We start from the raw sequence: 13,973 nt of genomic DNA, 5'->3' as shown, positions 1-13,973 counted from the left end.
TAAATACTATATTCTTTGAAAAAAATGTAGGCAGAAATGAAATGGGCTAATTTTTATTTCATTTATTGAGTGTATACTCTTTCCCAAGTACTATACTGAGTGTCTTCTGTATTGTTTTATATATTATTATTTAATCCTTTTAAGGATTAAAAAATCCTTTTATGGATTTTAAGGATTAATCCTTTGTTAATATAACTCTTCCCATTTCAGAAATGAAGACATCTGGAAGTTAAATACTTTCATCAAAGTCAATAATAATCTTTGAGGCAAAGATTTGAACTTTTCTCATTCACTCCTTTCCCCTGGTAGCTTTATGTACTCTCTTGTCTAGGTTTTATGTGACACAGTCCCAACTTTATTTCAATTCTGTCTCAAAGCTTTTATCTCTATTTATTTTTTAAGACTCTTGTTGCTCAGAATTCACATTTTATATCTAACATAGTGATGACATTACTACCTGAATGGTTTTCTCATGATACTATTTTACCTATATTGATGATTACCTTTGGGATAGACTTGTTTGTGTTGTATTTCTCTGGACTAGGGGAACCTTGTTTCAGGCCAAATTGTTTTCTGTATAAACCTGATAGAAGTACATACAGATATTCAGACTATATTAGGAGCACTCAGTTCTGCTGGCTTCATTTCCTCCTAAGACTCTATAGAACTTGTTCTGTAGAGTTCTTTAGATTCTATTCCTTACTTTGCACCTTCTTGCGTATTTCCAACCTTGAATCATTCAAGCCATCTAACTACTCCTGTCGAGGTTTTTAGATGGGACTGGTGAAAATCATAGAACTAGGCAGATTGGTGCCTCATAAATTTATGGAATCTAATCTTGGGCTTTTGGTAATAAGTTGCCATAGGGTGATGTATCTCAGTTAATTCCCTGTCCTTCTTCTCCTTCCTTCTTCTTGCCTTCCAAAATTTTCTGATTCTCCTCAAAACTGTGATTTCCCCAGGGAAAAATAAAAAGTAAATGAAGGTTCTTGAGCACTCATAACTTCCAGCCCTCCCTGAAAACCTTTATATCTATCCTTCTCTCCTAATTCCTGGTCCTTTAACTCTTTCCTATCCCTTCCAGTCCCTTTATTCATCCTCTACCACTTGTCCCTTCTTGTGTCCTTGACCTTGCTTTAACAGTTATCTTCTCTATGTCTTCAGCATCTTTATTGGTTCCATGACCATAGTATGCATGTGTACATTTGTGTCAAGTCTGTATGCACTTAAAAGGGTCTTCTGTATCTTAAACTCCTTCCTTTAACTTGCTTCTGACTCTTGTTAAAACAAACATGATGTTAAAAAAACCTGGCGGTAATCTCATCTCTGTTTTCTCTCACAGCCTTGTTCATATCCTTTTTCCCTGGCCCATCTCATAACTGCACATGTTTTCACCTACCATGTGCAGTATGCCAGTGACCTTACATTTTGTGTTTCCAGAGCCATCTCTTTGTTTTAAACTTTTATATCCAGCTGCCTATTGGACATCTCCTCTGGACCATTCTTTAGTCACCTCAAACTCAACATGCCCAGGCAGCTCATCATTTGTCTGGCTCTTCCATGTGTTCTTGTTTTGTGCATGCATATCTTATATATTCATTTATTCAGATGTGTTTATTGATTACACACTAATAATCAGGCACTGTCCTAGGCACTGGGAACAAAACATAAATTCTCTGTCCTAACAGAACTAACGTTCTAGTGGATAATAATAGCTAACATCTGTTGAGCTTATAATGTTAGTCCATGATTTATCTGTATTAACTGATTTTTGTGATAACTTACAAGGCAGATTCTATTACTCTTCTCATTTTACAGGTGAAGTTACTTGCCTATGGTTATATGGTAGTGGAGCAAGAATTCAAACCTAGGAAGTCTGGTTTGGAGCCTGCACTCTTCCTTTCTGCCAGAATTTCTGAACCCTGACGTTATTGTCTTTGTGTTGTACAGTCCTTTGTATTGGGGGGTGGGGGTGAAGGTGTTCTTGTGCATTGTAGGATATTTAGCAGCATTTTTGGCCTCTGCCTACTAAATACTAGTAGTACCACTTCCCCTCCAGTTGTGACAACCAAAAATGTCCCCAGGTGTTACCATATGTTCCCTGGGGGGCAGCATTGCTCTGTGCTATATTAGAACCCAGTGCTGCTGTTATAATGCTGGTTGATTTAAATCTTACGTTGTTTCCATACTTGATGGTGATCTCCTTGAGGACTAAAGATCAAGTTACTCTCTTCTTAGCACTTAGCTCCATCATGCTTCTTTCCCCTTGTGAGGCTAACTTATATTTAGCAAGGGCTTATTGAGCCACCTACATTGTGCACGCCTATTTCTAGTTGCTAGAGATAAAACAACAGAGGTAGACAACAGCACAAGTTATTTTAAAGACCAGGGCTTTCATTTTCACCATTGTATTTTCCAGTGCCTTTTGTAGATCCTTTACCATGCCATTAGTATGTGTAAGACTTGCCAAATGAATGAATAAATGCATGAATACATCTCAGTAATCCTGCTAGAATTACAAGAAAATACTTTAACCAGCGTGATGTTACTGAGCTGTGGAATTTATTTCTCCGGTGCAGGTTTGTTATTGGCCAGTTTCAGAGGACACTCTGTGAGCTGATTTTAATAAAAAGGAAGTGTTTTATTTGATTAGATCTTTGTGTTTCACTTCTAACGTATGGCAGTTTTCCTTGGTCAATAATCTCGAACAAGAGATTCAGTTGCCTTTACTTAGGATTCCTAGCCTGTTTGGGCAACAAAGAGTCTCTCTACTATAAGAAAATAGATTACTAATTTAATGGGAAGCCAAACTGTACCCTAAGAAGTAGAACCATAAGGTCAGTCTTCTTTTTGAGGCTGAACTGTTAGTGATATGACCCTTTAAATATGTGTTCAGCTGTAAATATATTATAGTCATTATGCTTCCTCTTCTCTCACTCGGATTTTTATATTAGAAATATTTGAAGACAATGAAGGCAAGTTCTTTCTGAACGAATAAATATCCTGTCACTTCAGTCACAGCCTTACTAGTCTACAGATCTTTTGCTCTGGTTATACACTCTTCTCCTAAATTTTAGAGTTCCACATAATCCTTAAATAACTGGATTTGAAAATTAAAAGCATCTGAATTGGAAGGTCATTTAGTCTACCCGCTGAATGGATTTAGTGTTCCAGAGGTTTTAATCCTTTTTTATAAAGTAACACAATAAATGATACTCATTTGTACACTGTTTTGGCATGGGAGCTGAGATAAAACGCTTAAAATGTTGCCAGAAGTAAAGTTACATAATAGTTATTGCTACAAATATTACACCATATAGAAAATAATTAATGTTTGATTCAGCATAGCAAAGATAGCCTGTTGATCATGGTCTGTTCCTGATAAGCTGGTTGTAACTTTGTCCACGTTATGTAAGAAAATGGAATGCAAATGAATGAAAGTGACATAATTATGGAACTGACTTTGAATCTGCCATAATTTATGATATAAAAGTAAACCAACACATGGGACGCCTGAGTGGCTCAGTCAGTTGAATGTCCAACTCTTGATTTCAGCTCAGGTCACAATCTCATGGTTCATGGGATCGAGCCACGTGTTGGGCTCTGTGCTGTGGTGCAGAGCCTGCTTTGGATTCTCTCTCCCTCTCTGCCCCTCTTCCTCTCGCTCATGTTCTTCCTTTCTCTTTCTCTCTCTCTCTCAGAATAAATAAACGTTAAAAGAAAAAGGTACCTTGACCTTCTTTTTGTGTGTGTCTCTCTCTCTCTCTCTCTCTCTTTTTTTTTTTTTTTTGGTTATAAATTATTTGTGATGTTTAACGTCTCAACTGATGTTAATAAGGTGTAGTGCTAATTCTGGGAGGCAAAAAAAAAAAAAAAGAAACTTTTTTCCTATCCAAGTTCACAGATTCCCTAAGTACAGTTCTAAGATTAAGAACCTTTACAATAGAGTACAAGAAATTAGCCCAAATAGGACAGACTAGGAGCTTGGAGAAAAACAATGTACAGAGATTTTGAATGGAGATACTAACCCCTAACAGGGTTTGGATCGCAGACCTTGCCCAGAAGAGAATCAGGAAAGGCAGGTTAGGACATGTATGAGAGGGCAGGCTTGGGAGAATTACAGGGAGGTTTGCTGCAATCAGACATATCAACCAGAGCCTGAAGCACCCCACCCAGATTCATTTTTGTGAGCCTGTAAATTCCCTTTATTATTTTAGCTAGTTTGGGTTGGATTTTCGTATTGTTTGTGAGTAACTAGAAGATTCCAAATTGGAAAATTGACCCAGAAGAGGTTGGCTAGGTTCTATGGGCCAAATAGGAGCAGGGTATCCCTGGTATTGGTTACTCTAGAAATAGAGCCAGAACAGTGGTCCTCCAGAATCCTAAGGGTTCTGAGGAGGTAGCTTAGGAGTTAGGCGGGGAAAGGAAGAGGCTGATGTTTGCAGGGGGAAGGATAGGGCTCTAGGCTCCCCACTCCTCTGATTTTTATATTTTAAGTAAAAATTTTTATCTCCATTTATATCTGTTTTATATGGTTTCCACATAATATGCAGCTTGGGGAAAGGGTGCTGTTTTTTAGGTGAGTTTGAAGCACTGGGGTAGACTTTCTCAGGGCACTTTTGCAGTTCTTCTGGCATGGAAGAACATACCTTCAAAATAACCCTGGGCATGTGGCAGAGAGCATCATCAGGACTCCAGTGTTTCCTACTTAGATGATCATAACCTTTTCCAAAAACAATCATGCAAGTTCATTTATTTATTTTGGGAGAGTTTGTGGGGGTGGGGAGGGACAGAGGGAGAGAGAGAATCCCAAGCAGGCTCCATGCTGTTAGTGTAGAGCTTGACTTGGAGCTTGATCCCACGAACTGAGATCATGCTTGAGCCAAACCGACTGAGCCACCTGGAATGTTTTAAATTCAATTTAAAGTTAATCATTTGTTATGACCTAGGAAAAGATGATCTCTTTCCATGTTTAAATATCATGGTAGATATGAGCCTTGTGAAGAATTTAGGCTTTCAGAAAAATCCCATTGAAGATCACTGCCTGAAATTATATGATGTGCATATTAAGAATGTGTACTATCATGTTCTTATTTACAGAGGTTTGAATTTTTAAAAAAATTTTTTAATGTTTTTTTTTTATTTTTGAGAGAGAGAGAGAGAAAGAGGTACAGAGAGAGAGGGAGACACAGAATCCAAAGCAGGCTCCAGGCTCCAAGCTGTCAGCAGAGCCTGACGCGAGGCTTGAACCTGTGAACTGCAAGTTCATGACCTGAGCCACAGCTGGACACTCAACCCACTGAGCCACCCAGGCGCCCCTACAGAGATTGGAATTTTTTTTTTTAATTTTTTTTTTCAACGTTTATTTATTTTTGGGACAGAGAGAGACAGAGCATGAACGGGGAGGGGCAGAGAGAGAGGGAGACACAGAATCGGAAACAGGCTCCAGGCTCTGAGCCATCAGCCCAGAGCCTGACGCGGGGCTCGAACTCCCGGACCGCGAGATCGTGACCTGGCTGAAGTCGGACGCCCAACCGACTGCGCCACCCAGGCGCCCCCAGAGATTGGAATTTAATTAACATTCCTTTAGCTCTTTATTTACTTGTACACAGTACCTATTATTTACACAGTGATACCTGATCATTTGATTGTTCTGTGCATTTCTGTTTATTTCAAGATGACTCGAGGAGAACTGCATCTAGTGCTGTAACAGAAGCTGGTCCTCCTGCAATGCCAAGGTTACCTTCCTGCTGTCCCCAGCACTCACCATGTGGAGGGTCGTCACAGAATCACCATGCATTAGGACATCCACACACAAGTTGCTTTCAGCAGCATGGCCACCATTTTCAGCATCATCACCACCACCATCATACTCCCCACCCGGCTGTCCCTGTTTCTCCCTCCTTTAGTGATCCTACTTGCCCTGTGGAAAGACCTCCACAAGTACAAGCACCTTGTGGAGCCAATAGTAGTTCTGGTACCAGCTATCATGACCAGGTATGTGGAATTTGATAAATGTTTCTTTCTTAATTTTTAAAAATTGTGCTTTCCTTCGGGGGGGGGGGGAGAACAATACTAATGATGCATTTTATATACTAAAAAAGTCATTTCTATTGCCCTTACAAAAGTGGCCTAATTTCGTGGTTTGTGATTTTTTTTTTTTTAATTAAGTCTCTAGGATTTTCCGATGGTCTAAATTATTGCAACTAATTGGGAGGATCAAAGATGTAAAAAATTAGAAGTGATACTGTTTTTTATTCTGAAATGGTTTTTAGTGTTTGTAGTTAAGTAAGGTGAATCTGATCTTTGGAATTTTATTTCAGAGTGTTGAAATTACAGTGTCAACGTGATTCATGAGAAATTGGGAAATTTTCCTAGTTTTTTACCTTCAGCTTTTACTCTGGAGCTTCCTTTTATCTCCACTCATCTAGAAATAAACAGCCTTCTCAGATGCAAACCAATGACATGGTTGCTCAGGAGCAGATGAGGTTTTTAGTTTATGGGAAATTGAAATTCTAGTTAAGTAATTTAGTTGATATTGGTGAGTGCTTAAAATGTCAAATAATATTAAATTAGTATTGGTGATCATATGGAGTAAATAAAGGTGATGTATTATATGCTGTTGTAACTTTTGCTGTGTCATCTCTGTGTATAATTGTGATATAAATCCGAGTGGGTACATACTTAAAAAAACACAACATAATCTCAAGGTAAAGCTGTAACTGACATATACTAGAAAATAGTCAAAAAGAAAATTCAGAGCCACTCTTTGTCTGTATTCCCTGACCTTTCCTAAAGTACTTGCTTCATCTTTTTAAATTTTGATGGTTATCTCTCCTGGATCGGACAGATTAAAAATAACTAAGAGAGAGGGACATTCACTTAAAAAACAAAAGATGAACTGCTGTTTTTCAACGTTTATTTATTTTTGGGACAGAGAGAGACAGAGCATGAACGGGGGAGGGGCAGAGAGAGAGGGAGACACAGAATGGGAAACAGGCTCCAGGCTCTGAGCCATCAGCCCAGAGCCTGACGCGGGGCTCCAACTCACGGACCTCGAGATCGTGACCTGGCTGAAGTCGGACGCTTAACCGACTGCGCCACCCAGGCGCCCCATGAACTGCTGTTTTTCAAGAGTAAATTAGAAAGGGTTTAGTAGGAAATATGATTAAAGAAATTTTAGACGATGTTTTGGTTCTGGTAAAAGTTCTAAATATTAACATCTACTGATCATCTAAATCTGTTCTGCCTCTTGGGAATGAGGAAGCATCAAGAAAAACTTTGTAGTGGACTGAATGAAAGGTTTTGCTTAAAAGCAAAATTTTCTTTCACTAGAAATTTGAGCTTAAAGGGGGAGTTTATAAGTATTGTAGAAAAATGATGAAGTAAATCTACAGACTGCTCCCATATTCATTCAAGGGCTACCAAAATATGGGCCTTTTGTTTACAGACTCTTTTGTTGAACTAATAAAATAATACAACTAGTTTGAGAGATTGTGTATGTAACATTTTCTTTTAACCCAAGTGAGTTATTTATAGGTGGAATCTCTTTCACAGTTTTGTTCATTGTAATATAAATGTAACCTACTCACTTATATCTAATAGAGGTATTTGGACTACACACAGAACTTGGGGAAAATTAAGGATCAGGCATTCAGTGGTGATAATGGGTATGAAGGAGAACAGAGAGGCAAGTTTTGACGGTAAAAACAATTTGGAACTCATATAGACATTTAGAGGCCTCTGAAATCAGCCACATGCTCATGAGATAACATCAGGTATCTCCAGTTGAGACTTGTGTGGGCACAACAGGAGGTGGAGGAGTGGGGGAAGCAAACTGATCTGAGGATTTCTGATTGTGTAGATGTGTTACGATTAGTGCCAGATTGTGGGTAGGCAGAAAAAGTTGAGGAGGATTAGGCCTGATAACAGAGAAGGTTCTGCAGTCACTTGACTCTCTAGCCTTTACTGCTCCTTTGGATGTAGCGTTCTCTTTTGAGAGAACAGTTCAGTTAGTGTTTTGCATTCCTTATCACCTTTGTAAAGTAATACTTGCATTTCTGTACCCATCTTGCTTACCCACTCTTTTCCTTCTAGAGTAAGAATTGACTGAACTGTTAGAATTGTGAAGAGGGTTCTCTTTGTAGTTTTTTTCCCCTTTCTCTTTTGATTCTTTACTTTTAACTTTACCCTCATTTCCTTCTAGGAGGATATTCACCCTACTTTACTCACCCTCTGCGAGTGTTCTTAATCACTGACTGGAGAAAAAGATAGGAAATTTGCTCATCTTCATAGTATGTTGATAATCTAGTCCATTTGCCAAATCTTAGCCTAAATAGGAAAATAGGGAAGGGATATAAATTCACAATCTTACAGTATTTTTCTTAAGCCTTATTCCCCAAATCAAGGGACATACATTGTATTTGCCAACTCAAAAGAAAGAGCCCAGATGTTTTCTTGATTGTAGACACATGATACGGAAGAAGAAAGGAGTTCTTTTTCACCTTCCCACTGCTTCTCCTGAGCCATCATTCTCCTTCCCTTTTAACAGTCCGAGCTCCTTTGGTTTCTGTTATCCCTAGAGCCACAAGTCCGTTGCAAGTACAGAGACCACTGTGATTCCTCTAAGGACTGCTGGGTGACTTCAGCCTCTAATAAATGCAGTTCCCTAGCTTTCTTCATCTCCAGCTCCTCAGCTTCCAGTATTGAACAGTTCTTGCATATAATTTCAAATATAACATCAAATTATTATTTTCTTTAATTACATTTTATTTATTTATTTATTTATTTATTTATTTATTTATTTATTTTTAAATTTTAACGTTTATTTGTTTTTGAGACAGAGACAGAGCATGAACAGGGGAGGGGCAGAGAGAGAGGGACACACAGAGTCTGAAACAGGCTCCAGGCTCTGAGCGGTCAGCACAGAGCCCGACGCAGGGCTCGAACTCACCGACCATGAGATCATGACCTGAGGCGAAGTTGGATGCTTAACCGACCGAGCCACCCAGGTGCCCCTTTAATTACATTTTAAAAATTACAGCTATAGTCAACACTAAGTAAAAACTTGTATTTAAATTACTTAAGGGGCGCCTGGGTGGCGCAGTCGGTTAAGCGTCCGACTTCAGCCAGGTCACGATCTCACGGTCCGTGAGTTCGAGCCCCGCATCGGGCTCTGGGCTGACGGCTCAGAGCCTGGAGCCTGCTTCCGATTCTGTGTCTCCCTCTCTCTCTGCCCCTCCCCTGTTCATGCTCTGTCTCTGTCTCAAAATAAATAAACGTTAAAAATCAATTATTTAATAATACAAAGGGACAATTTGGTTTTTGTAATCTGCCCTAGAGTAGATTGTGATCAAGTGAAGTGTTTTACTTAAGACTTTTCAAAATGCTTTGGAGGAGAAACTTAATTACTGGTGAATAGACATGGAATCTAGAGTCTGGTTTATTTTTCAGCTTAGTAAAGGGACTTGTCTTAAATCGTATTTTTAATTTTTTAGTAAATGAAAAGGTTATGAGGCATAGCTGGCTCATAGTTCATCTTGAATAATCTTCCACCCTTTATTGTCTTGGATAATGTTTGCGTTATTAGAGTTTTAGTTGAGTGCTTGCTATACACAGTTCAGAAACAGGACAGACAGGCTTTTACCTAGAATCCTTAATCTTCATTGGTGTGGTTTTACGTTTTCCAAAGGAGTCCTAAATTAATAATCAAAATTTGAGGGTAAAGAAGAATATGGATGTATTATTTTAAAGTTTATTTCTCTCTAAGATCTAGAGGATGGAAGAGAAATAGACCTTAAAATAATATATTAATTAATTTTTGTTTATCTTGTAGCGTGATCCTATGCTTGAGTTTTAAAAACTGATATAACCACTACAGTTTTTACAATCCAGAATATACATAGTATTTTTTGTTGTTGTTGTTGTTGTTGTTTTGGTGCTGAATAGGTCTTCATACTAAAAATTTCACCATTTTGAAATTTTTAATTCAGAGATTCTATTTTTCTGGATTGCATTTGGAATACTTCTATAATACAACATGAAACAGTGTTTGGGCCAAACTTCAGAAAAATAAAATACAGTTCCTCTTTATACAGCAGGCATTGCCAGTAGACCTGAGCAACAATGGTATCAGAAGTCATGGAAGTGGTGGTTTTCATGGAGCGTCTGCATTTGACCCCTGCTGCCCTGTTTCTTCTTCCCGAGCTGCAATCTTTGGCCATCAGGCTGCTGCTGCTGCCCCGAGTCAGCCATTATCCATAGACGGCTATGGATCAAGCATGGTTGCGCAGCCCCAGCCCCAGCCCCCTCCACAAGCCTCACTGTCATCATGTCGACATTATATGCCACCTCCTTGTAAGTATAAACTTAACAGGCAAAGAACTTAGAGGCATATAAATGAACCATTGTACATTCCTCCATGAAATAACCTTTCATTAATCCTAATTGGTACATTTTTGGTATATCCTTGGCCTGAGACTGGGGTGTATTTTTTTCCATTTCATTCTTTCTTCACCCCGCATTCCCAAAACAATCTTCTAAGTTAAATAGAACAGGTGTTGTTTAAAAACATCAAGGAAATAAAAGTATTATATTTTGTCTCTTACATTTTAATATTTGCATTTTAATACATGAAATTGAAGTACATTGAATGGCACCTTAGATTCCTATGAAAGGAAATTTTAAGAGATTGAGATTTATCCTTTAGGAATAACTGGCAATTTGAAAGTTCAGTAGTTGTTGCTAGGCACAGGAAAGTGAGTTTTGACTAAAAATTCTGAGGGTCAGCTGAGGCATATGAGAGAACAACTGCACAGAAAGCTTGGCCGAATGCAAAAAGATTTCTGTATTCATTTGATGCAGGCAATTAATAGAGCCAGATGTGGCTTTTCTGAAGAAATTGAAATCTGTTTGGTGTCTGAGTATCATAAGAAATGAGAGATACTCTTAGGCTGTGCAACACATATTTACTCCTTTGTTATATTACAGGCTAATAATCAAATGGAAACTTAATAGATACTTTGGTTTAAAAAAAAAAAAACAAACACTGAAAATTCACTGCCAGGAGTAAATTAGGAAGTTGGCAAGAACATTTGCTTTTGTTCTGATTACATGCAAGGGATAATTTTCAGTTACATATCTCATTAGACTTCTTCCATTCCAATAATTTTAAAAATCTGGGTTTTGCACACACAGCTGGAGTCAATCCAGAATTTGTACAGTGAAACCTGGTGATATATCATTTACCTTTTCAATAATACAACTTAAGATGTACAGTATAAGTTAGAAAACAGGTCTTGAAACAGTTTTTGCAAAGTATTGACCAATGAGCAAATTCTATGTATGAGCACTGGTATAATGTACAGGCTGTTTTGTGATACCTATTGATATTTATCTTTAATTGATCGTCTTTTATTAGGAACTCAAAATGTGTGGTTTTCTTCCCCCTCCCAAAAAATAATATGTTTAGCAATTTAAAGGGAACCTATTTTGCCCTAATAAAGAAGTGTTTTAGATTTAAATTTGTTTTACTTTTATTATAAAAGTAACTTTCTTTACATCGTAAGAAGTTCAAACTACAGAATGACATAAATGAGAAGTTAACGGCCCTTCTCACATACCACTTATCTTGATACATTGAAGGTGACAACTGTTTGTAGCTTATAAAACCTAGCTTTGCACAGTGGCAGTATCGTAGCCAATGAGGTTTATCCGAGGCACGATTATTGCTAATTGTAGCTTATAAAACCTTTCAGACGTTTTCTTTGTACACACAAAAGTATATATATGTCTCTCCTTTAAAAAAAAAAAGTGGGATCATAACATATTTGCCTCTGTTTGTTGGTTTTTTTTTTTTTTTTTTTCATTTTTAAAAATATTTTAGGGGGCGCCTGGGTGGCGCAGTCGGTTAAGCGTCCGACTTCAGCCAGGTCACGATCTCGCGGTCTGTGAGTTCGAGCCCCACGTCGGGCTCTGGGCTGATGGCTCAGAGCCTGGAGCCTGTTTCCGACTCTGTGTCTCCCTCTCTCTCTGCCCCTCCCCCGTTCATGCTCTGTCTCTCTCTGTCCCAAAAATAAATAAACGTTGAAAAAAAAAAATTAAAAAAAAAAATTTTAATAGTCCATCTTAGATTTTTTTCCATATTAGCACATAAAAATCTAGGTTGCTATTCTCAATACCCTCATAATATCCCATTGTATATTAAATCAGTTCTCTGTTGATGATCCCATTGTAGTTTTTTAGTCTGTAGGGTAACTTCTAGGAGTGCGATTGCTGCTGGGTCAAAGTGACATGTTGAACTTTCAGGAAACAATATCAAGAACTTTTTTTTTTAACTGTCAAGAACACATAAAATAGAGAAGGAAGGGAAATGGTCTGTGGGAATGCAGAATGTCACCTTTCTACAGTGGTTAGCAATCTGTTTTGTTTGGAATATATAGTGAATTATAGTAATGGCTGAACTTTCACCAGACACACACAAAAGATGGTAACTTGTGAGGTAATGGATGTGTTAATGAACCTGATTGTGGTAATCATTTCACAAAGTATATGTATGTCAAATCATCATTGTACACTTTAAATATATATAATTGTATTTGTTAATCATATCTCAATAAAGCTGAAAAATGAAATGATTGCTGAAGAGTTAAATAAATTGATTCATTCTGAAACAAAACTTTAAAATTTTGTAATATTTGTCAATATTATTTCTTGCCTAATGATTATAGAAATTGAAAACTTTGAATTGAAACTGGAAAAAATGCTCTGAATTTGAGGAAAGATAGCTAACAATGGTAAAACATAGCGACTTCTTTTTTTATGACCAGGTACTGAGTTTGGAGGCTTGGAGTAAAGCCTAGATTTGAAAACATGATATTTAGAAAATCACTTAAAAATTCCTTTAAATACATGCTAGTAAGGTGTCCTTTGAAAATGTGGTTGAAATGAGTTCATGCTTACCTATTCATTCATGCTGAACAAAGGGTGAATCAAAAGGATTAAAATTCAAGGTAATTCTTCTGTCATGAAACTAGAGAATGGCTATACTTCCATACCAGACTCCAAGAAAATCTTCCAAATACAGTGAAATTGAGGCTGAAATCCAAGGAAGAAACAAACATATTTTTAGACCTCAAAAAGATGCATATCTCCTCCAGTAAGAGAGATGTGTATTCCTCAGAGGGACTTTTCAGCAGCCACTTTGAAACATAACGAAGAAATGGGGGAAACCATCTTTATTAAGGCTAATTTCCATTTCAGGTTCTTTGCAAATATGCCCCTTCATCTTCTTACTATAGCTCAGGAAAAGTGGCCTGGGGCAGGGAGAGAGAAGAGCAGCAATAAAAGAATATCTTTGCAGTCTTGTCCAGAAGAACTCTCAAGTTCCTTTTCTCTTTGTAGTGCTCTATAACTAGTAATCATAAAGGAAAGCAAGATTTACATATTTGTGAAAGTGTCAATTCTACATTTGACAAAAGCAAAAAACTTGCATATATGGTAAAACAAAATTAACAGAAGACAATTTGGAAAAATGTTTATACCTTATTATGACAAACTTTCCATGTATACAAAGAATACTTGTAAATCATTGAGAAAAAGGTGAATGATAGCCTAAGAATATGAATAGATATTCTGGGAAGAAATATAAGTGGTTAATAAATATAATATTTTTCTGATTGTCATTTAAAAAAATTAGTAGTATAGGGTTTCAGGTACTCTTGTATGCTGTTCACTGAAATATTAATTATAGTAACCTTTTGGGAAGGGTATTTTGTTGACTGATATCTGAGTTTTAAAAGATTTTCTCAGACTAAGAACTATTTATAGGAATTTATGCTACAAAAACCGTGAGTAGTGTGTGTGTGTGTGTGTGTGTGTGTGTGTGTGTGCACGCGCACGCGCATGTGCACATGCACTTGTGCATATATGTATGAAAGAGTACAAGAGGCGTCATACACACAGATGTTTAGTGT

The 13,973-nt window shown here is 37.5% G+C and overlaps 1 protein-coding gene and 1 non-coding gene across 6 annotated transcripts in view; both read left to right on the top strand.

The window, feature by feature from the left end:
- The window catches only part of RNF111 (ring finger protein 111), a 99,893-nt gene that overhangs the window by 73,490 nt on the left and 12,430 nt on the right, over positions 1 to 13,973 (top strand). For all 5 annotated transcript variants that reach the window (XM_047075045.1, XM_047075044.1, XM_047075043.1 and 2 more), the window contains exons 6-7: positions 5,678 to 5,997; positions 10,098 to 10,356. In XM_047075045.1, coding sequence (XP_046931001.1) covers positions 5,678 to 5,997; positions 10,098 to 10,356 — 579 coding nt within the window. The remainder of the gene's footprint in view (positions 1 to 5,677; positions 5,998 to 10,097; positions 10,357 to 13,973) is intronic.
- Positions 11,673 to 11,806, top strand: LOC124509060 (U4 spliceosomal RNA). The gene has a single exon (XR_006961403.1). It is a non-coding gene; the product is annotated as a U4 spliceosomal RNA (small nuclear RNA).

This window comes from Lynx rufus, unplaced genomic scaffold (assembly GCF_022079265.1).
Source record: "Lynx rufus isolate CCGP_SWC_20201006 ecotype Redwood Valley unplaced genomic scaffold, mLynRuf1.p SCAF_13, whole genome shotgun sequence".
NCBI lineage: Eukaryota > Metazoa > Chordata > Mammalia > Carnivora > Felidae > Lynx > Lynx rufus.
This window is presented reverse-complemented; position numbering and strand designations above follow the sequence as displayed.